Source organism: Haliaeetus leucocephalus, unplaced genomic scaffold (genome assembly GCF_000737465.1).
Source record: "Haliaeetus leucocephalus isolate CR32 unplaced genomic scaffold, Haliaeetus_leucocephalus-4.0 Scaffold306, whole genome shotgun sequence".
In the NCBI taxonomy this organism is placed as follows: domain Eukaryota; kingdom Metazoa; phylum Chordata; class Aves; order Accipitriformes; family Accipitridae; genus Haliaeetus; species Haliaeetus leucocephalus.
Window position 1 is genome coordinate 3,999,219 of NW_010972742.1, and position 27,955 is coordinate 4,027,173.

Sequence of the window (27,955 nt, forward strand, 5' to 3'; positions counted from 1 at the left end):
CGGCGGCGGCGCAGCGCCGCGGCCATTTCCCCCAGCGGTCGGCAGCCGGCTCCTGTGGAAAGGCGCGGGCGGGTGTCCCCGTGTGAGGGAAGGTGCACCGGCTGAGGGCTGTCTTATTAATTAACTTATTTTAAGAATAGCCTGGCGGTTGCTAGGGTTCGCGCGTGTCATTTTTTTTTTGCGGAAAAAAGCGGCAGCCTGTGGAAGAAAAGGGTTGAGTGCGTGAAATCAATGCAGGCTTGGCAGGACAGGGAGGAGGAGGAGGCAGTAAGAAATCAAGCGCGGGAAAACCCGAGATGAAGGGTTTGCCCTTCCTGAGAGAGGGGCCGCTGAGGTGAGGCGTGGCAGCCGCTTATCGGCGATGTCCGTTTAAAACTGTTTCTCCCTGCTTTCCTACTGCTGTTGTGGCTTTTCTGTGGAGCTGTGTGTCAAAAATAAAGAAGTACACTTCTAACATCGTTGTGATTTCAGTAAATAGCAAGATTGGTTTCCCTGCCTTAGAGAAAGGTATGTTTTGTTCCATAAGTTTAGAAAAAGCCCTTTGGTCGAGCACGGGGAGGCTTGCACAAGAGCCTACATATTCTGGTGCTGTTCTGGTACGAGAACTTGTCAGAGAGACTCGCCCCCTGCACAGCTGCGAACTCATAACCCTGTCTATGTTATAAGGCCTTTTTACTTTTTCAAATCTCACTAGAAAACACACAAAGGCTTATTCTTCTTTCCTATTCTTTTTCCCCCTCTTTTCTTTTTTTCATGTAACTCGAGGCCATTTAGTACGACTGCTGTGGCATAATATTTCTGGGTTTTTTGTGGAAATACTGTGCTTTGGATGCCATGAGGCATTGAATCCAGCTGCAGGACCTCATATTACATAAAACGCTAGTGGGATTTACTCAGCATCTTGTTTTCTTTTCATCCTTCAATTATGTTGTAGCAGCTGTACAAACAAACACAGCTTGAAATTATTGTCCTAAACTTAAACATTTACAAAACCCCAAATGTGAAACCTAAAACCTGACATCCAAAACGTTAACCTCCCCCAGAGATTGACCAAACTATTTCTGTAAAATTAAACTTAGATTAGCAGAACTGAATAAAATGAAGCATGCATGTAAGTGCTGGTAGGACTAGGGCATGAAATAGTGAAAGTATCAATCGCTGTCAGCCTGAGCAATTCTGAATCATAGTAAGACCAGATTTTCTTAGGTTTCTTATTTTTAAAGCTGCTGATAATTGTTGTGCCAAATTCAGATTTTTTTAGTTTAAATAAATGTTGCTGGGAAGTAATTTTTAACAAACTTCCGATAAAAATACAAATTTTATACTTTATGCTATGTACCACCCAGACCTTGAAGCATCAGAACTTGCATGTGAAACAGAATTGAATGTTTTAATTATAAACAGAATTGAATGTTTTAATTATTCTAATGAAGTGGATGAAGAAGAAAAGGAAAATAGGCCACTCAGATAAAAGGCAATCAATTGGTTAGAATATAAAATTCTATGGAATGTATAGACTTTATGGAATTTACTTGCAAATATTAAAGTGTTATGACTGATTTTTAGAAGAAGATGTCCTATTCCAGTGCGAGCATTTCAGTAGATAATCTAAGTCAGAATATTACTTGCTGTTTGATGTTTAGTTTTAATTACAGAATTCTTGGCTGTGCTGAAATGTCTTGTAAGAAAATCTATGGAGTTAGTGTTTCTTGGTGTTATTCCTCTCTCTGCCTGTGAAGCTACAATCCTCACTGAAATCAGCGGAAGATCCCCACTGCTATCGGTGGGAGCTGAAGCAAGGCCATGTATAACATCAAACATTTAATATGAAAATGGGCTCCAAAATAGACATTCAAGGAAATGCTTAAGCTTCCCCCCCCATACTTTTCATGTAGGAGGAAGACTAGTACAGTTACAAAAGTGAGATGTGCTGCTTTTGTGGCTTTGCTTGGTTGTTGGTTTTGTGTTTTCTGCAGGTCTTGTCTGGTCAGGCTAGTCAGAAACTTGTGGGAATGTGCTTAAGAGGTTTAGCTTGCCCTGCAGAGATACTAGTTTAAGTTGACTCTGGTTTTGAAACTCCTTGTATGGTTTTTACATCAATGCTGACTCAACCATTATTGACACCAGACTGCTCAAGCCAAACCATTCTGGTGTCCGTATGTATCATAAATAAGCCAAAGCAAATAGGTTGTTGTTTTTAGTGGCAATTTTCTAATCGTGCTTTACTTCAGTTTTTCACCATCTAAAATAGGTTTCATAATCTCAATTTGGTTAGTGAAAGGGGCCTTAAAGAGTTTCTAAATGCTTATTTATTTTCTTAAGATCCTCATTGTAACATTGCTGTAAAAATGCAATATATCATGACTGCATAGCTATGTTAAATTTTCCTCTGACTTTGTCCTATTAATTTTCAGAATATGCTTGAAGAACTATTAATTCATAAGCCAGATGATCCCATTCAGTATATGATAAACCATTTAAAGCAGAACAACGATGATGGTAAGTGAAAATTGAGACACCCTATTAGTTCAATTCCTTGTTTGTAAACAGCTGTTTGAAAGATGCGCCTCAGTTGGCAGATGATGGATAAAACTTTTCAGACTGTGTCTTGAGGCAGGGGAGGAGAAAAAGGTGAGCGTTTTGGAATAGTTATAGGTAAGATGCTTTTAATTTCTTTTTTTAGTGGGTAATCTAATAAAAAATGCACTTTAACAGTTATAACAATGAAACCCTCTAAGGGAATAACAAAGAGTTCTAGTGTATCAATTATTAATGTGTTCTGTGCCCCATCTGATATTTCCTGTTGTCTTTACGCTTGCTAATTACTCCTTTTGTCAGGTGTAAATTTGGTTTCCTATTCTACCTGGGCTGGCAGATTCTCTGTTTTTTGATTAGTTAGTTACTAGCTGCTGTTAATGAGTTCCACTGCTCAGTGGCATCTCAGATGAAGGAACAGTGAGCATGCCTACTTGTATGTATAACAAAACCTGGTAAATTGAATAGGAAGTCTGTATTCTGCACAATAAAAGCATGTACACTCAATCAAATTATTTGATTTACAAACTGTTCACCCTTAGGCAGATTATATTTGGATATGCACAACTGAACTATAATTTTTGTTCTGCATGAGCTGTCAGGGGTAGCTGGTGTCATGTTGCTTTGATGTTTCTTTAAAACCATAGTAAACCATTATGAAAGTTCTGCTGCAGCATCAATGAAATTGTTATCACTAGAGATGCTGTGAGCTCTTAGTGGCGGTGATCAGATGGATGTTGATTGAAATGCTGCTAAATACCAGGGAAAAAAAAAAAAATCAAATCCTGCAAATTGTGTCCAGCCTTTTCTGATGCAGGCAGCATGAGTAATCAATCTGTTTTATAAACCCATGGAAAATATGTGGAAGAATTTCATGAGGTTTGATAGAATGCTGATAAAATTTCTTCACATTGAGCTAACATTTGTCCTTAAGCCCCACAGTATTATTTGAACAGAATTAGGCAGGTTTCCATTTCATGACTTCAGTACTTAGAGGCTAAAGATAGAACTACAGCAGTCATTTGTCAAAGGAAAAATGCTGTCTGCTTTTAGTCTGGAAAAACCTATTAAGAAAGGAAAGGAACTCCAATTAAAATTAAAGCCTAAATGTTGTTTTAAGAATAAATTATAGGAAAATAATGTAACAGAAATCTGTGGCAGAGTTGATATTACTTTTTGATCATGGCAGAAGGTGCTGACTATTTAGAAGAAAAAAAAAAACCTTATTAGAGCCATCAGTAAAGTGATGAATTTTCATGATCTTGCCTTGCTAGACAGTTTTAGCCCTAGAGAAAATTTCAAACAGAGATGCATGGAAAAGAAGCATTGCATCTATCCCAGGTGTGAAGTTAGAAAACCTTTTTAATTAATAATAGGATCTAAAGTACTCTTAAAAATATAAACAAGTCTAATGATGATTATAGCTTACAACTGTCTTGAAAATCTTGTAGGTCAAAGGTGTGATTAAGCTTTTGTGCTTAAGGCTCTGTACTATTGTTTTTTCATGTGTTCCTTCTCAAAACCTTAAAGAACCATATGAAGACTGATAATTCTTTCATACACAAAGATGCTAGTTTTCTACATTGTATCTTAGTTTGTGCTAACAAAAAAAAGCTTTCAGGATCCAAGCGGTGTTTCTGTGAGTTCTTCCTTTACAGTCAAACCTCTGAAGAAACATAAAAAAGTTCTGCAAGAATGTTCATCATGTATTATGTGCTTTTCCTGTTTGACAAAGGATTTCTCTTACAAGTTAAATAAATTTTGTTGCATTAATACTAATCATAGAATCTTTTGGAGTTAAATGGAACTCAGTGAGTCCAGCTGTTCTTTCACGTTATTCCAGGATTAATTTTGTTACTGCTAAAATCATTGTTGAATGTTAAAACTTACTTTGCTTGGAAGAGTAAATCCTGTAACATCTCGTCAAGACTAAACATGGAATGAAATATGATTTGTTACTGAAGAAAAAGGCATTTTCTAGATTTTCCTGACTTCATTTACCTGCTGGTTCAGACCTCCAGTATTAAATACTGACTATTTGCTGATTGGAGGGGGTTAAACATTACATACAGTGGTGTCCTGGTTGTGCCCTTGTGTCATATGTTTAGGGAGAATGCTTTAGAGGAGTCTTACAAGTGTGCAAATGAGTAAATCAGTGAATTACACTGCCCCATCTGCTGCCAGCCACTAAGCAGAGAGAAAACCAGATTTAGTACAAAGTGAGCATTTACAGTAGCCCTGGGCAATATTAAAGCATGATATGGTGTATATAATAGTATGTTTCGTTTTTTATCAAACGTTTGTCCAAGAAAGCTGTGTATTAAAGCTTCAATACCTAAGGGTTTTCTTGTGAATTTTAAATCATGCTCCTAGTTAAACCTCAAAAGGATCTGTGGATGGAAAGGTTTTTTGATTTTCTTTGAAGTGGTTTGAAGAAGTTGATTAGTGTTGGCACCCGAGCACTCTTTTATGACGCTGTTTATAAATAATTCCTAAGTACCGGGCTGGAGTTTCAAGGTGTTAGATTAAAAAAAAAAACCGTAGGATTTAATCACATTACATTTGAAAGAAATTAGGTGATAAAAACAGCTGATGTATCCTTTTAAAGTATTTTTCTACATTGTGTACTAGTTCTGTTGCACTTGCAAGAACCAATAAGGGGGGAGTTTTTCTTAAACCTTCCAAGTCAGATAACTTTGTAAAGATGAATCTGTAATTTGGGTTTCATGTATGTTTAAAAATTGCACCTGCCCAATAACTGTTAAGTGCATGGAAGGCCTCATAAAAATACATTTCACATACTTCCCTGTCTGCTGCCATCAGACACTGTATCTCCCTTGGTTATCAAGAGCTGAAGAGGTTTTTAGGTGAGTAGATCCCTCCTCTGTTTTGACCCATGTTGCTCCCAGTTAATACTCATAAGTCCCTTCTGTATATTGTGTGTTTTGGTTTGGGTTTTTTCCCCAAGGTATAGGGGAAAAACCTCAAAGATGTTAATTTAAAATGACAGCTCAAGGGATTGCAGCCCAAGGTGTGTTCATGGAAAAAGTCCCAAATACTTTTCTAAGAGTTACTCCATTTCCCCTTTTTTGTCTTGCCTCTAATTCATTCCCAATGAAGCTTACAACAGTAATGCCTATTGTGTTGTCTACATGCATTAGATTAAAAATTCCTCAGAACTGGGATGCGTTTTTCCTACCTTGCCTCCTCAAGGAAAGGACAGGGACATGCAGTAAAGAAACAGAAGATACAAATAAAATTACTTTTAATGATGACTAGAAAAATTGAAAGTAGCTGTCAAAAAGAGTAGAGAGAGTGCTTAATCTTGCAATATCTAAATCATCTCTGAACCCTGACACAACCTATTTAGATGAAACTAAAAAGTGAAATTGCATTTTTTGTGATGAGAGCCAAAAGCTTTGCCAAAGTAAAACGTATTTTTACTACCATACTGTGTAAGGGAAATGAGAGAAGAGACAATCTCAAGAAGTCCTGTCCACTCTCAACCATTCTATGGTTATGATAATAGTCACTTTTAAATAGTCCTGTCCTGTGTGTACAAGCTAAAATATTTTTTCATCACAAAATGTGCTAGGTCTAAATCAATGTTTTGGGAATAAAAGTCAAATTCAGATAAGGAAATGTTCATATCTTACACTCTGGTTCACCCACTAAGCTATCCATGTGTTTAAATTGATTGAGAGAGAGAGAGATATCTTATGTGTGTCTTTAAGTGGCATGTTTAGTCAGATTAATAATCTCATTGACCATGGAGATTAAAGGAAGACCCAGCTGGCATTGACTTAGTGTTCCCCCCTTTTTTCCCCAGTGCAGCCCAATCCTGAGGTCTCTATTCAGGCAGATTTCCAACTGAAATAATTGTTTCATTGTGATTACATTTACATTATGCAATGCAATAGTGAGAAACTGGTTGGGATTTTTGCTGTTCTGCATCTTGACATTCACATATTCTTGTTTCATAGCTCCAAGAATTTGTGTACTTGGTCCACCTGCTTCTGGGAAAACTACAGTTGTAAGTATACTATCTTCAATGTTATAATGCTGTCCACTTACCTTTTTACTTTCTACTGAGCTCAGCACTTGTGAAAATTTTATTCTGTGAAAATAATTTTCAGAATTATCTAAGTGATAGGAGAGCACAAGACAAATTGAAGGGTGGCATTCCTAAGGGCTATGCCTATATATTACGCTATAAATTGAATGGAAATGTTCAAGTAAGCTCTACAGGAACTTGCATAGGTAGTGGTAGTGATACTGCTGTAGTGCAACAGAATTCTGCCTGCCTTGTTTTCTGAGCTTTTTAGCAGGACTAATTAACCTGGGAGAAGTACCATAGTTACACGTTTGTGGTATTCCCATATTGTGGATTTCTCCATTTGCATGGCCAGTTGTCTGTCATGTCCACTGATACTGCTTGATTGAAAATGTCAAAGTTGTATTTGAACCACAGAGAAAGCTGACCACAGAAACTGCAGATGATGGTGGTGTGTGCATGCTAGGAAGAATGCTTTTTTCTTTAAAGTCTGTGTTATAGTACAGTAGATGAAAAAGACCTTACTCAAAGCTGTAGACTCTTCAACATCCTTATAAGAAACTGCTTAAAGTTACACATATAGTCTGTAAACTTAAATGGAAGGCTAGGAAAATGCTCTGTCTTTCTGCAGCCTTCTGAAAAAATGCTTCATTTTCCTTCCAAATATTTCAACCTGTATTTTTTTTCTTCTTCCCTCAGGCAATGTGGCTTTGTAAACATTTGGATGCCATACGTATCTCTCAGGAGACTTTGTTATTCAAGGAAATATTAGCACTGACAAGGGAAGCAAAGATGTATAAAGAAAGAAAACAGGTGTGTAAGAGGATATAATAATAGTAGTTCTCATGTCACAGAAGAGGAATTATATGGCATTCCCATGATTTCCAGTGCTATGAGTTGAGCAGATCAGAGTAAATATTCTTGTATCTATGGTGGTTTGTGCAGTGGTTTGTGTATATGTAGGTACAGGGTCTTTCAGGGTACCCTCTGCTAGATAAGAAGATAAGAACAAAGATAAAAATGTGTCAGAGCATAGACTAGGGGCAGGAGAGGAAGACAATGTAAAGTAATGGAGGTCTTGAAAACATTAACCTTAGACATGAGCAACAGAATTGAGAGAAGTCCAGGTATGCGCCATATATAAAGAATGGTTCATTATATCATTAGACAAAGTGTCTTCTATTTCAGCATGTTTGATAATCTCAGTAAAATAAGCATTAATCTCTGAGGTCTCCTTCGGTACAAAATGCTCTGGAAAAGATGTACACAAAGAACTTTTTTTGACCTGACAGTGCTACTTAGTTGTGCATGCTTAATTTCACTGTAGCATGACACAAATAACTAACTTGGTGCATTAACTCAAAAGCAGTATGACAATCCATTCAGTTACTGAAAACTCTAGAAGCTCTCAAGCTGTGACAATAGCAGCCAACTCAGGACATCATTCAGTTCTTGGGTTGATGCACTCTACCCAACTCCAAGTACCTGCTTTGCTCCAGACAGGTTTTTAAATCCCTTCGTGCTTTACTGTGGGCCTCCTAACTAATATTCAAAGGAGTTGGTCTGAAGAACATTTTTTCCAGATGTCGTGACTCGCAGGATTAGTTTATCAGCAATGTAATTGTCTTGTTATTAAAGGCTAGTGACAAGTAGATTGGAAAAATATGTTGAAAGAATATCCTGAATACACAGAAGCATCTCTGTTTCTGATTCCTGCCCTTTTAGCTGATTCCTTTCTCCAGATGTCAAGGGGTTCCATGAGTAATAGAATGGAAGAAGTCTGGTTTTCTGTGACTCTAGCAAGACCATGAGTTCATATTTTCTCCCTCGTCACCTATTTTTGTAAAAATTGAAGTAATTTCAGATCTGTGAGAATTCTACACCCCTGCTATTTTGATTTGAATTGACCAACAGAGTCATAATTTGCTGAGATGGTACACGGTGTGATATGTAGATGAATTTTTTTCCTTAGAAAAGTAGGCTGAAAATAGGGTGGCGTTTATTGCACTGAATTAGTGAATGAGGTTTGGACATGCCTTGAGTAATATACTTAAAAAATCTGAGAGGAAAGAGTTCATTGAACTCACTGAACTTATTGGCAAAAAGGTTTGCTTTTGGCTGGGATGATATAAAATAATTCTTATTGAGAATATGTACTTTGAAATTATCATTCTAATTATTAAAGATTGTTTTGCTAGGTTCATAAATTTCAACTTGGAGGGGGAGAATTTTAAAACAAAAATTCCCTTTGGTTTAATTACTGTAATTATTAACATATTTCAGACTATACAGATACACTTTCAAGGGTGTCCTTTTGGGCTTATTTGAGTTAAAAAGATGGATGGTGTGGAAGATGAAAGTCAAAAATGTCAAGGCTAATCAGGTAGTAAGGAGTACCCAAAGAGCAGAGTCTGGTGGTGGTTTAGTACTGTGCAGTTTGCCTTTGTTTTTGAGGTGTTAGATCCTAGAAGAACGTTTTCACTAAATCATTTCTTGTTCCTTTATATGAGTTTGATTCTTCAAATGTAACTCCTTAAAACTAGGAGGGAGCTCCTTGCTTCCTCTAAATCAATGCAAGCTTTACAATGACTTAAAATGTAGACAAATTGTCATTTCGAGCTGTATTTTCCCTTACTGATTCATGTCTGCTGCCTAAATCTACTGTTGCCGTAACTGACCCCTGGTTCTGCTGAAGCAAGCGGTAAACTTGACTCCTCTAGCATACATAACATCCATTAGCACTAAGAGGGTTTGAATGTCTATTCAGGAACAGAACAATAGCTGTTTATACTATCTTTGATACAACCAGGGCATTAAAAAGTTGTAGTCCTAGCCAAAGCAATTTAATAAATGGAAAGAGGAAAAGCAGGAATGAAGACTGTGTTTTTGAAAGTCTGGTGTGAAGATCATATAACACAATTTAATGTTGTTAGAGGAAGGTTTGATGCATATAAGGTTACTGTGGCTAAATTAACCCCAGTGCCAAAGGTCATTCATTTTTAGGTCAGTAGACCAATGTTACTAGATCTGGGCAAACACTGCAAAAAGGTCTGCAAATATTTGTTCACGTATTTTACTTACTTATCTTTAGCCAAGCTTTCATCTCTTTTGTGTTCGCTCCCAGTGAACATTAAAGCATTTGAGTTTTCCTGGCACAAGAATTCATGGAAGGTGTATTTAAAATATGTGATTATTCTCTGAAGCTCAATTTTTAAAGTTGGACATGCAATCATTCACTAACACACACCTGGCCACTTACTAATGAGCACAGCTCAGGTAGTGAATTTTAAATATTGACTGTTCAAAGCAAAATGTGATCATTCTGCATGTAAAAATATTCCAAAAGAAGTCAAGTATTTTTGAATATTCAATAAATTTGAAGAACCATGAGCTATCAATAAATATTCCATGAACAGAAAAAGAGGCTACATTTTTGGATAAATCATTGCAAATTATTCCCTCATCTCTAGTTATTATAATGTTAATAGGAAGCACCTTCAGGTTTTTCCTATAGTGAAGTCTAATGAAGAGCTATTGCATGTTTCACGTTTCCTTTTAACTGGATAAAATAAGAAGTTGAAACGACTGTGGTAATTGTGGGCTTGTGGGACGGGTGTGCTCTTAATGCTATACTAAATTGCAGTTAAGGTGTTTGCATACTAGTTAATGACTTAAAACTGCTCTAGAGTTGCATCGTATCCCTGTGCTTTTTAAGAAGAAATATAATAGAAGAGAGGAAAACCCAAGGCATCCTTATCTATGTATGTTCAGCATTCTAATCTATTCCAGGACAAGCCACTATGAAGGAACAAATAGGAACTGTTCCAGTCTTGTGTATACATAAAAAAGACCAGCCTTTCATGTGTATTTATCTGAACAAGCGAAATCTAAACATGAATGATTCTTAGAATACTAAACAAAATTTCTTCAAACATGACTGCTTTTCTGTCCAAGGTGCAAACTTGGAAAAGTCAGAAGTTTTTTAGCTGTAGCTGTTTTCAGAACAAATATATCCAAAAATTCCAATAAAAATGTCTAGTGAAAGTGCTCCTCCCAAAAAAAAGTCTAGCAGTTTTATGAAAAGATCATTGAAATATAACTCTGACTAGGTTGGGCATGTAAGTTGAAGTATGATGTCCCTGAAATAACATGGAAGATTTAAAATTAATCATTAATGAGTACAGTTTTTCAGCAGTATGGAAATAGCGATTAAACCAGTGTGTATAGAAAAGTGGTCTGAACATACACAAAATACCATAGCAGTAGGTCTTTCCATTAACTAAACTGAATGTTGGGACAGGCTCAGAGTGCCTTAGATAAGATACAGTTCTGCAGTTATCAAATGTATATGTGTCATTGTCCATTATCGCAGATTTCTGGGCGGTGCAGTCCCATCTACCAGGCTCATGATATATTTATGTGAGTGTTTATGAGAGAGAAATTGTAAATGTGCTATCTGATATGTATCAGATTTAATGATTTCTAGTTGAATAATTAGGCATTCTGCAAGCAGCCTATTGAAAATGATTTTGTAGGCCACTGCTCAGTGGGAGGAAAACTGACCAGGAAATGAGACTGGAATTGAGCCACAGAGAGCAGAAGGAACTAAGACACTGAAATACCCGCATGTGTGTCCTTGATTGTGTTTGTGCAATAAACCCTGCTCAAAAGAGAGGGCTAAGAATACCACTGCACTGAAAGAAGTTAGTGTAATTTTGGTTTAAATTGGTTTGGCAAGGCTTAGCAGAGTGGACCCCCAGCAGTCACTAGCCTGTCTTGACATGACACATCAAAGAAGTAAGCAAGACACTAGCTGTTTCTGATAGCAGCGTGATGCACCTTTGGAAGGTGACAGACTCAAAGCCACAGACCCAGGCTCCAGCAGCGAGAGGCTGCAGGAGGCTTTGACGCACCACCCTGTGGGACCTGCTGACTTTCAAGAAACACAGCAATTTCTTTCCCTTTTTCTCTTTTACCTGCTTGAATGTTGGCTTATGAATGGCTGATATTAGGAAAGGCACTGAGAACTGGGGACAATAGAGATAAAAACCAAGAAAACCCACTGCCTGACTGGGCCACCTTGTCTGTTCCACAGGCAGACAAGGGCTGCTCTCTTTTGTGTATTCTGGAGTGCTTTCTCCACTCTACTTTAAATTGACTTGTATGGTAGCATTTCCACCACTCCTGGTGAAACTGTTTCATGATCTAATGAAGAAGATTGTTATGAAATCTTTCCACAGAGTCAGCCATGTTTTCATTATATCTATCCAAATCCTTTAGTACAACAAAAGCCTACAGAAATACTCTTTTTTAGGATTATGCCCTTCAGACTGTTTGGATAGAAAAAAGAGACAGGAATCCACAATATATGCAACTGCATGGAACAAAGAATCAAGCTCACATTGTTAAATGAAAGGTAATTTTTTGACTTGGGAGGTAGAGAATCTGACTGCAGAATTTTTTCTGAGTATTCATTTTACCCATAATGACAAAGTGAATGAGACTGAGACAAGGCATTTAGTCAAATGATTAACAGCTGTTGTGACTGGCATGGCCAAAGGTCTAGACTTTATCAAGTTAAACTGGCTAACACAGAGTTTGTTTAACCAAGTTCAGCATAGAATGAAGGCCTAAACTAACAAGACAGTGTAGAAAATTCTTACAAGAAGGTGTCATGGTTTAACCCCAGCCAACAACCAAGCACCACGCAGCCACTCACTCCCCCCGCCCCCCCCCCAGTGGGATGGGGGAGAAAATCGGGAAGAGAAGTAAAACTTGTGGGTTGAGATAAGAACGGTTTAATAGAACAGAAAAGAAGAAACTAATAATGATAACACTAATAAAATGACAACAGTAATAATAAAAGGATTGGAATGTACAAATGATGCGCAGTGCAATTGCTCCCCCCCTGCCGATCAACGTCCAGTTAGCCCCCGAGCGGCGATCCCCCTGCGCCCACTCCCCCCAGTTTCTATACTAGATGTGACATCCCATGGTATGGAATACCCCGTTGGCCAATTTCGGTCAGCTGCTCTGGCTGTGTCCTGTCCCAACTTCTTGTGTCCCTCCAGCTTTCTCACTGACTGGGCATGAGAAGCTGAAAAATCCTTGACTTTAGACTAAACATTACTTTGCAACAACTGAAAACATCAGTGTGTTATCAACATTCTTCTCATACTGAACTCAAAACATAGCACTGTACCAGCTACTAGGAAGACAATTAACTCTATATCTCAGCTGAAACCAGGACAGAAGGGTATTGTTAATTTCTTGTCAGGAAATCTAGCATAATAGCAGAAGAAATATTAGGGGAGGGGAATGCTAAATCTGTAAAGGAATGTTGTTGTGTCAGATAGCAAGTACTGTCTTACAAAACATCTCTAGATCTGGGCAAAGTAATAGTCACAGAAAGAAATAGCACTTCTGAAAATATTGGCACATGCAGTTTCAATCCCGTTTCACAGTCCTGAGTTTAAAAATAAACTAACTTTAACATTAAAATTAACTTTAACTATAAAATGTATTTTAAATAAACTTTCTGGATTATGAAAGAGTAAGAGTTACTTGAAACTATGAAACAAAATTCCTGAAAATCAAACCCTTTCTGTTATTTGCTCTGTGTTTGAGATTCTGCTTGTCTCACATCATAGCTGTTAAGATCACTAATGCTGAGTCCACTGACCTATGAAGCAGTAGTGGGTCAGATATTTGTGGTGAAAAGGACTACTTGTGGATGTGATGTTCTTATGGATTCCTTTGCAGGTTTGATGTCCAGTGTGTGTGTTAGTGTGCAAAACTTGGCACTGCTTCCATGTTAAGTGTGCAAAAAGCATGGATGTAGGCTTTGTGTTCAGCTTACCTTTAACACTGATTTTTGTGCCCTTATTAACTCTCTGATATATTATGTTAATGACTTGGGACTTGCACAGGTTTATTTATTTATTTATTGTTAAGAAGACATCTCACTTCACCTTTAACCAGAATATGCCTGCATGGTAAAATTCCTTTTGAACTCAATTGTGAATATTCAGCCTTTTTTTGTTCTTTCTTTAGAAAATTCCCAACGCGCTTTGGGCCAATCTGATCCAGGAACGTCTGTCAAATGTGGACTGCATCAAACAAGTAAGAATTGCTCCTCAGAGGGCTGGTGGATAAGCACTTACACAACTCGTGCATAGTAGTTAGCATTCTGAGTCCTGAGCAGAGGAGGGAATGGGGGCAAATCATTGGGGGCTCTGGAGCGGATTGCTTTCTTGAACATCAGCAGAGGGAGTTTGGAGCTTTATTAACAGGATAAAGGGGAGGATGAGAGTATGCATATGCTAATCTTCTAGCACAGAGATGATCAAAGGCTGAACAAGCATAGCTTTGTTGATTGCCTGGGGCAACTGGCAGAGTTATAGTGGACAAAACAGATAAACAAAAAATATATAAAAATCAATATGTTGAGTTAAGATTTTAACTCTTATTGAGGAAAGGGGGAAAAGGAGTCTAACATTACTCATTTCAATTTTCTTTGTTTCTCATTGTGTCTTTTTTCTTCCTGTGTTAGAAAAAAATGCATTTGAATATATTTTCTTCTAGGTAATAATTAATATGTTCACTGTTAGTTTACACAAATAGGCAACTGAATAGGTTTAGCTGTATTCACAAGTGTGTGGCTTTTTTTTTTTCCCTGTGTGCTTAGCCTTGAATGTAAGTAGAGACTTTTAACGTAGAACCTTACCCAAGGAAAGCAAAATCTTTTTTATGCGTTTCCTTTAAAATCTCAGATGTTGTTATGGTTTATTGAGTCCATAATCAGCCCATTATAAGGGATTATTTGTAAGGGACATGCTAATCTAATGGATAAAACCCTGTTTCTAAACAGTGCCAAAATGCAGACTGTAAATTATTTGATGCACTTCTTGAGAGGAAGAAGTCCAGTGCAAAGTAGGTGTTACATTCATGAAGGACTAAACACCTTTTTTTAGATAAATAGTATGTGTTTTCAGAACAGTAACTCTGTCACACCCACAACTTTGGTTCAGGGGGTAACTAGTACTTCCTGACCTCACAGAGATATTGCAAGGCTTATAGTTTTATTAAAATCTGTTGCTTCTCAACATCATCATCATCATCTACCTTGTTTGTTGAATAAAGCAGGGCTGGTAATTAACATTTCATTGAAGTGTAAAAACTGCTTCCTAAAGCTTCTTAGCATTAGGCACTGAAAGAAACTGGAAATGCTGAAAACCTTATGTCTTGTACTTCTGTCTCTGTGATTTTTGGTGTAGTCTGCAATGATCTGCAGGCTGGATCCTTCCATCCATGTAAAACAAAATCTTCTTGGGGGCTGGGCCATTGCATTGTAGTTTTTAACATGGTAATTCTGTAGCACAGAGATGTCTGTAGGTGCAGAGAAACATCAACAAAACTAGCAAGAACTGCAAAAATTTTCTGCGCCTGATTGAAGGTTTCGGCTTTTAGAACTCAGATAAACTGAATGATTGCCAAAGAAGTCTTCATGTGCTTCAGTGCAAAGTCAACTATCTTAGCTTAAGCCACTGATGGAAGTGGCTTTCAATGGACCTGCCTTGTGTAAGCTAGAGCAGATGGTCAATTACAGTGTATGAACTGTGGAAAGGATAACTTGATCAGGATGGTAATGAATAGCTGGAGATGTAATCTCTTAAATTGTTCCTGCCTGAGAGGTTTGCTAGAGGACATCTGTCTGTGTCATATTTCTGTTGCGAGCATATAGCTGCAGCAAAATAGGTAGTATGCTGGTCTGTTTAAGCAGTAGCTTAGAACTAGCAATAGCTAAACTTCAACCTATCCCATTATCTAATCCACTCGTTGCATGAGAATTTAATTTAGAATACTACCTGCTGGTGTTTAATGTTACTGAGAAAAGTCATTAAGCTAAAACAAACCTTTCCTTGCCCAGCTAATCTTGGTTTTTTGCCAGGTCATAGAGGAGTGCATGACAGTGCCCTTATCTGCATTGGGAAGTATCTTGCTATAAAAGTCCTTCCTTTTCCATCAGTAGAGAAAGCTCTGAAGGAGTAAAAATAAGCTTATGTGGGTGATTTTTGAACAATTCTTTGCATTTTTAGCTAAATCCAGGTTTAACAAGAGACTTACTGTAACAAAACTTTGGGATGCATTATTGGCTCTGATACATATTTACAAATGATGGTATGGGACTTCTCCTTCAAAGAGATGTGAGCTGTTGTTTTTATGAAGGGAAATTCATGAAACAGAAACCTAGCTCATCACTGAAGTATTCTAAATTTATACCAAATATAAATCCCATTGACATTATGGGGTTGAATTACTGCAACTTTGGAGTAACATAATGATGAGTTGAACCCTGAGCTTTTAAACTACACCAGTATTTGCTTACATGGGGAATTGCCAAGATATTAGGATTTTAGAATATACTGGCAACTCTAAATTGCGAAGTGTGGATTTTTCTGATGCCCCCTCCTGCCTTCTTTCCACTTAATGTGAACTAATAAAATCTACTTTGCCATACAGATGACACACAGGTTTTAGGCTGTTGTTTCTCTTTGTGTTCCCTTCCTACACTGGTATGATCGAGGCCTAGGAAGACTTTCAAAGAATTTTCTAGTTTGTGATGTATAAGGACATGACCTCCTCCCCTTTTTTTCCAAATGGACCATTTTTTGTGTGTTTTAGGATCCTGTGTTTCTTGCTCCATGCTTCATCATCTGGGATATTGAAACAATGATTTTTGGATCCTTAGAAAGAAAGGAGTAAAGAGATTCGCAGAAAACCTAAGGGTTGTAAATTTTTCTCTACAAAATACTGTATACCTTACTCAATAGATCAATAATTGATCTATTAATTTTGAATTTGCAAAGTAGAATTAAACTATTGCATTGCTAGTCACTGTGCTTGAATTACATGGATGTGTCTGGTTTCTCTTGAAGGTCTTTTTAGCTGAGTTTATTTTATTTTATTTTATTTTATTTCATCCCATAATAGTTATTTAGCACTCCAGATCAAATATCTGGTAGTATTTAAGGTATTTGTTTATCTGTACTAAATTCACACAGGACTTAGGCCTTTCAATTGGCAGGAGAACTTGTTTAAAAACACGCGTGGTATACCATCTTGTTCATTTTTGTGGCATTTTGAATTAAAGACTGTAGCTGAGGAACACTTGAGAAACCAGTATTGTCAGCTCTGGATATACTAGCAAATGAGCAGGAAAAAAAGACTATGAATGTCAACATTTTTTATGTAAGCTGTGCAATGAGATATCATGGACGTACAGCAAGTCAGGTGATTGTATGATTTACTACCTTGACCTTGTGGCAAGATGTGGAACATCTACCTCAAGTGGAACTTCTCCTCTAGTGAGTATGTTTAAAATATCTTTAAACCTGTAGAAATGAAAGTAAGTTAGAAAGATGATAAACCCAAAAGAGAAACTGCTCTTCTGACTGCTAACAGCTAGGCTTCAGGCTGGTTTCAGATCCCAAACACAGGCCCCCTGAGCTTGACACTAACAGCTTCTCTGGTTGTGCTACTAGTAGTTAGCAGGTAGGATAGGGAAGATGCCAGGATACCCCTGGTATTTTCAGTAGTTTTGGTTAAATATTTTCTCACATGGTCTCTCAAAGGTGGTAGCTGCAGGGGCAATATGTCCTGTAGTGCTATTTGGAGGAGATTGGATGGCAGTAGTTGCTGTAAGCTAGCAAGTACGTGAATAATTCTTTACTTTAGGGCTTTTATAACACTAGCTCTAAAACCTCTTCAGTGTGCTTATTTTTTCACATAAGTCTCTATGATTAATTTTTCCAGTGTTTGTTGTGATACTGTTAAAGTGAGTTTTACTGACAATCAGCGTATAAGCAAAATCCATTGCTCTCCAAAGGCTTCATCCACCCCATGCTTTTTTTGCTCTAATTGTTGGCATGGTTCCTGTTCTCCTTTTAATAGCGAGGGAAGGATCTCTCAGAGACTGTTATTTTAAGTATTAGGTCATGTAAACTTTGAGTAAGGTGACAAGATGGTTAAAATGCCAACAGCTACATAGTGTCTTGCCTACATTTTATGTTCCTGTTGTTATCACCAGCAACACTGAATTGGTGCTGGATGTCTTACAGAACTAGGAGAAAAAAAATCCCTTTATAAAGCTTCCCTGACATTCAGCAAGAATGGAGTGGATGTTATTGGTCTCATTAAGGTTTCAGCTATTTTTAGGAAAAACACTTAATTGACTTTTCAAAGTTGTGATGGTTATTAAAAATCTTTTAATTAATAGATAGTAATTCATGGTCACTAAAACTTCCTCACATTGTATATGTCTTCCATTTGAAAGGGGATCTATGCATTTTATTTGCAATATTTTCCTTGTGTGATTGGAAAAAGAATTAATACTGTGGATTTTTTACATCATTGAACAGATTTATGCCATTTCTCTCAAAACATGACTCAGCATTTTTCTACTGAAAATGTTAATAGATTAGGAGCAGTATGTTGGACCATAGTACCACCAGCTGTTTGTTTTATTTCTCCTTGTGGTGTCATTGGCTTGGCATTAATTGTACAGCTTTCATCCCACTGACAGTAGGAATACAGAATTTTTTGTGCCATTGTTTTGACAGTCACAGGTTTATAGATGTCACAGGCATTCTCCAAGGAGAACATTTTTATTGATCAACAGCTCTGCTGAGACTCTGTGTTATGTGTTCTTCTAATACAAATGTAGTTAGGACTGCAAGGGATCAGACAGGTAGGTCTTCCAGCATACGCAGAAAACTTATTGCAAGCATTATGTTAGAACCTGGGACTTGTGAAGCTGATATGAAGACTTTTCATCTTACAGAGTTAGTACATGTTGGCTACGGCACCTCTGACTGCTGGTGTTGTGGAGGGAATTTATAGAACTGGAGAAGGCTGGTGAAGAGATTGCTACATGATGAATTTGTGAGTGAGCTAAGCAACCTTACTGATGTCTTAGGAGCATTGAGAAACTAAGCTTAGGCCAGTGATTCACACAAGAAGTGGCAGAATTACTTTTGATTGGTATTAAACAGTTCAGAAGGGTAGTGGCTGTCCTTGAAAGGGAAGGCAAAGAGAGCAATGGCTATTGGTTCTTTTTGGTTTTACCTTGGAGATAGAGTATCATGTTGTCTCTGTGAAACTCCATGCAAGGGTAGTGATGTTACATAGATTTATCTGGGGAGAGAATCTGCCCATTCACCATCTTTTTTGTTTTCCAAGAAGAATGTGGCTTTTTTTTTTTTTTTTAATAGCTTTGCAGCTTACTCAACCTACAGAAATAATGTGGGGAATAAAAGGTTTCTTTCTAATGGGAAATTTGGTAAAGTTTGAGCTTCTTCCATCATCCATACTGCTAATGTTGATGGACTGCAGGAGTTGGCTTGACAATATTTTCTACTGCACTCAGTCTGCTGTTTTCTGAAAATCTTAGAAATTTTAGATCCATACTGGCAAAGCTATTAGTGATATTATTTTTTTGCATTATTGTCTGTCCCCTTTCTTCAGATGGGAGTGAAAGGCATGTATTACTTTTTGAAAAATACTGATGATGTGGAAAACCTGTTGTGATGACTTGTTTTCCGAAAGGCAGCAGTATTCATGACCTTCAATCTTTATGCTTGTGGCTGAGATTTCTTTTGGATATGTCACATAATTCAGCATTATTTCTTTGTGCTATCCCTTTTCATTATTCTAAGGCAGTGTCAATTTTGGATTTTGTAATTAAAAAAAATTGAGGATGTACAGGTCAAATAACAGGAGAGAACTTTAATACTCAAGTCATTATTATTAGGGTGGAAAGTGTGAAAGTATGTAGGCTTGGTATTATAGCTGAGAGTAGTGCCAGCAAAGGAATGAGATTTACATTTGGGAATGACCCTGAACATTTCCATTTCCCCAGATTCCTTAAATCCAGAGAGGAAAGTGATGGCTTTGAAAAGTACTTCCTTGTTGCTGATTTTCAGCATGGCATGGGTCTCCAAGGAGCGCTTCACCTGGCATTAAGGCAACAGCAGAATGCTGTATTTACAGCAGTCTTCATGTGGGAAAGGATTGAGGTTTCCAGCTGAAAGAGAGGGAACAGTGACCACAGAGTAAAGGCACCATGGAATTACTCACTTTTAGCCTTTGTTCCACCCTTGATGTGATAAGGTGCAATCCATGCATGGATGTAAGGTTACTGCTATCAAGAACAAAAAATAGATGGCTTCTTAAAGAAACAAATTTACCATGTGAAGTTACTAATTACACTTTAATGATAGTCAGGAGGGCAAAGAAGACCAGTGTTTGCATAAAGCATGATAGGCATATTTTAAGTCAGGTCTTGCTCTGCTGTGTCTTCTTTCCTCTTGCTTCGTTCCCAAGCCACACTCTCTTTTTACTCTTTTTTTTTTTCTTTTTTTTTTTTTTTTTTTTTGAAATCTTCTTGGGGTTTTTCCCTCCTGTGATACCATACTACTTGCAGCTGTTCAGACCTCCAGCTCTGAGCTGTGCATGGGGTGCCCTGAGCATACGGCCTTTTTGATGTGTGATAAAACAGAACCAAGCCACTGGGGGTATGGAGAGGGAATGCAGCAGAATATCAATAAACCTGTTCTGAACAAAGCTGCAGCTCTGTGGTGGAATAGACATTTCACTGAAGTGTCAAGTAGATGGATAATGTATTCTAATTAGGGACTGACTGATACCCTGGAACTCAGAGACCTTTGGAAATAAGATCCAAAATGCTAACTATTTTTGTAGTGTGTGTTTATTTTGCATTTGTTTAGTGCCTTAAAACGTATTTGTTGCAGGAATCTCCTTACTGAGCTGTGTTTTCTTACATTGCAAAAACTTTTAGCTATAAAATTGCTTATTGCCCGTTTTAAGGACCTTAAAAATTTGTATATAAACCTCATGAAGTTTGCTATACATTGTTAAAATACAATATTGTGTTTACTGCCTGTTGCTCAGTATGTGATTTTGAGCAATAAGCTCATCAGAAGCAATGGTTTTGTGGGGTGGGTTTTTTTTGTTTGGTTTGGTTTAGTTTCCAAAGGTGTTGCACTTGGGGGTGGAGAAAATGAGCCAGATTTGTAGTCTGTAAATTGGCATAGGTTTATTGGCTTCAGACCACTGATGCCATTTCTCCCTAGAAGAGGATCTGGGCCTATATATATGTTGTACAGGCATAATATATTCATAACTAGTGCTGAAGTTCCTAGCATACTGCTAAAAATATTGTGCAGCCTTGCCTCCTGCAAGTCCCAAGGGATAAATTGATTTCTCAGCACCTGTGTGACCTTAGACAGCAGTTCATTCTAATTCGATAGAGCAAACACTAGGAGTGGCAAAAATGGCTTGCAGTTACTTGAGTCTCTTATTTTCTACAGATATCAGCAGGATTACATGTTCCTGAAAGCAGGCTAATTAAGGAATTTTAAATAGTCTACTCTATTTTCTTGTATAATTGGAATGTCCCAATTTTCTCCTACAGAAGTCATGGAGATATGTTTCCCTGAAATACTTCTAAAACCTTTGGACCTCATACTGACAGAGCTTCAAATTTATGTGGGAGATGATAATGATTGCTAGCTAATGCAATATTAAAATATCTTCTTTATTTCAGTACAAAGATGGTTTCCAGATTTATTGTAATATCACAAAGTTATTTTAAGGTATAGGATATAGTGACAAGGAAATGTGTGGTTAACCAACTAACAGATAAATTGGAGAAAGTTCAGGAGATTCAGACTTGAGACTGGGAAGTGGATTAGATTTCAAATACTGCATCACACAGAAACTGAGTGAGGCTGCAGCTCTCCTACGGTATTTCACAGATCTGTAAATGTTTTTTTAAAGATGCTCAATCCAACACTTAGCTGGCTATAACAAGGACTTAAGGGAGCAAAAGGCTCTTTTTTCTTTTTTCTTTCTTTTGCTCTGTTGCTTCATTAGCTTTGGGAATGCTGGTTCCATTACTGTGAGTTTTCCTGTATAATTTAAGAAAATAATGAAAGCGTGCATATTTTCCTCAGTGTTCATGGCATTAAATCTGTCTTTAGATTTGTTTAGCCTCTTTTTTATACACAGTGTGGGCTGGTATCCTTTTGAATATTTCAAAACTGTAGAAACTGTTTTGGGTTGTTTTTATTCAAGATAGAAGTTTCTTTTTTTTTTTTTTTTAAGATTGAAACATGAAAAAAAAAATCATTGCTACAATACATAAGTTCCCATTGCTCTGTGGCAGTGGTATTAGTGCATGCCATTTCACAAAAATATCAGTGCTCCATGTTTGCTTTCTTCTCTCACAAGCATCCATAACAAATACTGTGGTGTTGTGGGATGAGAATGAGGTAATTTTTGTGCAAATAGCACTGATATTTAGTGCTAATTTTTGTTTTTTCTCTTCCAGGATCAATAACTGTTTCATGTTTTTGTTCAATAGGGGTGGATTTTGGAAGGCTTCCCTGAAAATCAGGAACAGGCATGGATGCTGCAATCATCTGGCATCATTCCTAGGCATGTTGGTAAGCAGTACAAGGTTTATGTGTGATTGCACCCAGTAGGAAAGACTAGAACTGTTTCTCCCCCCAAATCCTCAATAAATTCAATACCAATACTGAAGACACCGGAGCCACCAGACAGCAGAATATTTCAGTACAGTTCAGATTTGCTCAAAAACTTGAGGTAACCTGTGAGACTTTAAACCCTGTCTTCATGAACCCTTTTCTTCTTACACGTTAGAGTTCTGTAAATTCAAGACCACTCCAGCAAGTGTCTCTGAGCAGCTATATAGCTTTGCTTCTGCTCTAGGAGTGGGTCTAAGTTTTCTCTGACTTCCATCTCTAGAAATCAGCCTTTATCATCAGACCAAAACAATTCCCCATGTACTAAATACAAATTCATCCTTCTTTTGAGTTAGAGAATGCACGCTTAGCAAACTTTATTCCACCAAGTGAAGTGGACACATGATTTGAAGCTTGACCTTTCAGAGAATGGGTGAATTCTGACTTGATTTGAGAGGAACATTTGTTTACTGGCAAAGTGCTGGTAGGCAAGACCTTGACAGCTGCCCTTGCCATCTAGAAGAAGCCAGTTGTCCCAAATTAGTATAGTTGGAGGACCTACTTAGAATGTAAGAAATTATTACGATTGTGTGGCATGCAGTGTAAAATGATGAATGTAGAGCTTGCCAGTGGATAGTGAACAGAATGTTAGCAAACTTGATGAATTGTCGCTTTGGGTTTGATTTGGATGAGATTCGACTGTTAATGAAGAATTCTGAATCACTGCAATGGAGTTAGGCAAAAATGTTTAATGCCTAGTACTTGCATGTATTTTTAATACAGCTAATAACATCTGAAGTTGAGTTTTGCTCACAATTATATCTATGCAACCAAGACCTGAATGAGAATCTTAAAGCTCAGTCTGTCTAGTTAATCAAAAAGAAGATTGAGAGGAGATGAGATTTACAGTGTATGAGTACCTTAATAGGGAGAAAAGCATCTGAAAGAGCTATTTGATACAGAGAAGGAAGTCATACAAAGAACTTGTTTGAAACCTGTAATCAAATGCACTGAAAATAGTAATTAAATTACAGTGTTTAACTGTGAGGATGATTAGCCAAAAGCAACCCAGGGAACTGACAGATTCTTCATCTTTTGATGCTTTCTAATCAAGTTTGAATACTTTTCTGTGAGGTTATCAAAAATTAAGTTTCACTGGTCTCACTATCACTATTTTCTGGGTGAAAAGTAATTGTTTGTGGTATAGAAGAGAATCAGTCTCGAGTGATCTGTGGGTACTTCCGTCCTAAGCTCCAGTTACAATGTAAGTGAGGGACAAACTTGTTAATTAGTATGAATGACAGGGACAGCTAGTACTCATGGATACTGGACTGGATTAATGTATATTTCATCCCACTATATTGCTTAGGAGGTGGAGTAAAATTCTGATTAAAAGTGAAATAAAGTTTTGCAGGTAGAATACTGGGAAAGGAGAACGAGGCAAATGTGCTTGAAATACGTTCATCTATCTTTAAGACTAGGATACATCTAAACAGTTACAGGAAATAAAACACTTAACTAAGAAGAGCTACACTTTTTACTTCTTTTTTTGTTTGGTTTTTTTGTGCCTAGTTGTGCTTTATGCTCCAGACACTGTGCTGATTGAGAGGAACAGTGGGAAAAGGCTTGATCCCTTCACAGAAGGTGCAGTATGCATTTGTTCCTGATCTCCACTAGAAACTGGAGTGTTGCTTGGTCTCAGAAACATTGGTAATACCAGTGGGATTAAAATTTAAATGGTATCCCTTTAAGAACCAGTAGGGATTTAAAATTACAAATTTAAACTGTTTGGAAAAAGTGTTTGTTGACATTGCATTATTTTTTTGTGCCATAAAATATGGGAAAATATAAAGCTCAGTATTGAGCCTGCAAACAGTAGACCATGGCAGTGCGGAATACTTGAAGCTTAGATCTGTCCGTATGAGCTTACATTTTGCATGCATCTTTGCTGTTTTAATTCTGAGGTGCAGGTATGCTTTTAGGTATCTTCCATTAAATGACTGTCAAGTTGACTTAGCTCTGTATTGTCTGTTGAGTATCATTATCAATCATTCATCACAAAATAAAATCCTGACATTGGTCAATAAAAAAATCACGTTGGATGTTTTAGGAGTGGAATTAGGAGGGATGTTCTTAACTAAAGAAATGGCTTTTATTTGCTATAAAGGAGATTTGCTTATCAAAGGACTTGCTTAAGGTTCAGCCTAAGAATCTGGAGAGTTATCCCCAGTTCCTTGTTCTTACTCATCATGCTGTCTTGGCTACATGGGTGGGCAGTTACCTTGGCCACTTCCTATCTGTGCATCTGCAGAGTAAGCTGTCAGTAAAAGTAACAAGGGAAGTGCACAGGTTTTTGCTTGTGCCACAATATAAAGCTTAAAAAAAGACCTTGATTTTGTTTAGGAAACCTTTTGGAGCTGAGCAAGACCTGTTAAATCATCCTCTTAGTTCCTAATCAGTGTCTAACTTCCAGAGGTGTACCATACAACATTTGACTGGCCAAGTGATCCGCTGATACAGCAGCGTTTGGTGAAACCAGAAGATCTATCTGAACAGGAGATGTCAAAGAAACTGCTGGAATATCACAGAAACTTCCCTGGGGTTTTCCGGATCTACCAAAAAGTTTTGAAATCGATCAGTGCAGACCAGCCTTCCATGGATGTCCTCTCACAGGGTAAATATGTACCTTTATGGCACATCTGATAGTTGATAAACTCTTATTTGAAAGGTAGTTCCTAGCTGTTAGAGACAGTTTGTAGGATTAAGGTTAGTTAACACAGATAGCTCCCAGCTGAGTTGTGTTCTCTCTAGTACAGTGCTATGGCTGTTCCTGGTAATTATTTTACAAGACTAGAATAAGTGCAGATAACTGGAAAGTCTTAGTTCCACAGTCCTGCCAAGGAACAGCTGACTTGGTAGAGCAAATGTCATGGTTATTTCTGCAAGAATCTCTTCTAAAAGGCTGCATTGTGGCTCAGTTGTTAATCTCCCAAAGGGCTAGTACCTTCCACAAGTCTGATAACAAGACGTAGGAGTAGTTCAAAGCCGGTAACATTTCATTTTTTAAAAGCTGCATGTGCTGGTAGCTTTTCTGTTCAACAATTCTTGTTTGCCTTTGCTTGACTGTAATGCAATCTGACTTTTAATGTTAATTCTTCAAGAAGAGAATGAGGAAACTGCCAGAAAGACCAACTGATAATGTACTTTGTAGCTGTCAGTCTGTAGATGATCTGTTATATCCCAGTAATTTTGCATCTCAAAAAGGTCTTTTTTTAATAAGTGCTGCACTTTTAAGATAAACAAGTAGGAAGTTTATATTCTGAATTTACACATTAATTACCTCTAAATTACTTAATTAAATTTAAAAGTTCATATCATCATTCATAAAGAATTCATGCCTTGAATTGTAAATAAAAATGCGAGTGCCTGAATATTAATTATTATTAATTAATAATGTAGTGAGATAAATTGAAAACTGGAATGAAAAAATCCTCTCTAGATCTTTTTTTCTGCAGTGCATCAAGCAGCCAGATTTTTTTTTTAAAGAATAATTAGATGTGGAGACTGTCTAGGGGATCATTACTCCTAATTAACTTGGTTATTTACTGCAAATTAAGCATCATTTGTAAGCAGGGTGCTTTGCCTGTAATGTTTGTGCTTTTCAATACACTGGGTTATGGAAAATGTTCAGGATAACTAGAGCACTCCTTGGGTAGCTGATATTTGGTTTTTAGGAAGTTATGCAGCAAATACACTATTTTCTGTTACAATTTTCCAGTTTTTTTGTTAAATGCTTTTATTGCTACATGTAGAGGTAAAAAAGAAAGAGAAGATCTCTCATCAATATTAGTATTATTATGGATTGTTTCATACAATTATAAAATTTTCTAAACTTTTAAACCTTAATGCAATTACTGCTAACATATACTAGGATATGTGACATCAAATTCAATTGTACAGTGTAGTATCCCAGTACAGCTTGTGGCACTGGAAAAATAGATGTTTACAGTCCCATGTGGTTGCAGTTTGAGTTAGTTTCTCAATACTTCAGGTCTGCTATCTAGAAATAGCAGGGCTGGAGTTTGCTGGAGATGCTTCTTTATTACAAAAGGATTTTGTAATGTTACAGAAGTGTCTAGCAGAGCGTCCTCAGCAAAAATGTTAGTTAGTATACAGCAATGTGTTAACAATGGTAGTTAAAATGATCATCCTTATGATGTTCTCCCTCAATCCTTTTGTGTTTTTTTTTAATATGGACTTATGATTCATACAAACATTAATGTATAAGCCTGTCCTATTTGTTAGACTAAAATACCATTTTATTACAAGGAATCTTTAGTCTAGAGAGCCTTTTATTTGAACTGAAGATGTCTGGGCTAACACTTAATTTTATCCATTGGAATTACAGAGGAAATCAGAGCCTATGTAGGTGTGCCCATGCTGCTTTAATCATGGGTAACCATGGCAGTCAGGAGACGGTGGCATGAACTTTAGCCTTGGCATTTGAATCTGTGATTCCTGGAAAGCTTGCATAACTTGTGCTGAAGCTTGAGCTGCTCTCTTCACTAGTATTGTGAACCATAAAAGGGGCATGGGGAGTAGGAGTGTTTGGCTTTGTCCAAATACAATCCCAATTTGTCCTCACTGCCAAGCCATGTCTTCTTTTAGCTTCTTGGTGATATATCAGGTTCTCTTTTGAGATTGTAACAAAGTTCAGATCTCTGTAATACAGCAATGTTGATGATCTCATGTCCTGTGGTCTTTCCAAAGCTCTTACAATCTGTAGATTGACCTGAATGTAGTATTTCCTACGCAATACAAAATGTAGAAGAGTGAAGTTGGACAGAGAAGCTCAAATATCCTTCACATGTTATGCAAAAATGATGGACAAAAGAATAAAATTTTACTTGGTTATGTGTTGTCAGTGCTGCCTTGTGTTGTGACATCCTATGCTACAAGTCTATAATATTGTAATTAGGACTCTGTTAATCACACACACATAGCTGGATAAATGTCATATTAATTTAACATCCTGAGTTTTTCCACTTCAATATTTGTTCCGAAACTGCAGAAAGTATTAAATGTAATTATATCCCTCTATAATTTGCATGGTAAAATTGTACCTATGAAGCAAAAATTACTTCTGCTAATGTGGTTTAACCCCAGCCAGCAACTAAGCACCATGCAGCCACTTGTTCACTTGCCCAGTAGGATGGGGGAAGAGAATCGGGGGGCGGCGGGGGGGGGGGGGTAAAACTCATGGGTTGAGATAAGAACAGTTTAAAAGGACAGAAAGGAAGAAACTAATAATGATAATAATAACAATAATAAAATGACAATAAGAATAAAAGGATTGGAATATACAAAACAAGTGATACACAATGCAATTGCTCACCACTCGCCAGCCGATGCCCAGTTAGTTCCTGAGCAGTGATCCGCTCCTGGCCCAGCCAATTCCCCCCCAGTTTATATACTGGACATGATGTCAGATGGTATGGAATACCCCTTGGCCAGTTTGGGTCAGCTGTCCTGGCTGTGTCCGCTCCCAACTTCTTGTGTCCCTCCAGCCTTCTTGTTGGCTGGGCATGAGAAGCTGAAAAATCCTTGACTTAGTCTAAACACTACTGAGCAACAACTGAAAACATCAGTGTGTTATCAACATTCTTCTCATACTGAACTCAAAACATAACACTCTACCAGCTACTAGAAAGAAAATTAACTCTATCCCAGCTGAAACCAGGACAGCTGAAAACAACATGGTAGAAGAGCAATTATTAATTGAATCTGCTCTTTAAAATGG

The 27,955-nt window shown here is 37.4% G+C and overlaps 1 protein-coding gene across 1 annotated transcript in view; it reads left to right on the forward strand.

The window, feature by feature from the left end:
- Positions 1–27,955, forward strand: part of AK8 (adenylate kinase 8) — an 81,091-nt gene that overhangs the window by 8,026 nt on the left and 45,110 nt on the right. Inside the window, exons 2-8 of the mRNA XM_010571108.1 lie at positions 2,415–2,499; positions 6,519–6,568; positions 7,289–7,402; positions 13,643–13,711; positions 22,035–22,116; positions 23,728–23,799; positions 24,629–24,829. Coding sequence (XP_010569410.1) covers positions 2,415–2,499; positions 6,519–6,568; positions 7,289–7,402; positions 13,643–13,711; positions 22,035–22,116; positions 23,728–23,799; positions 24,629–24,829 — 673 coding nt within the window. The remainder of the gene's footprint in view (positions 1–2,414; positions 2,500–6,518; positions 6,569–7,288; positions 7,403–13,642; positions 13,712–22,034; positions 22,117–23,727; positions 23,800–24,628; positions 24,830–27,955) is intronic.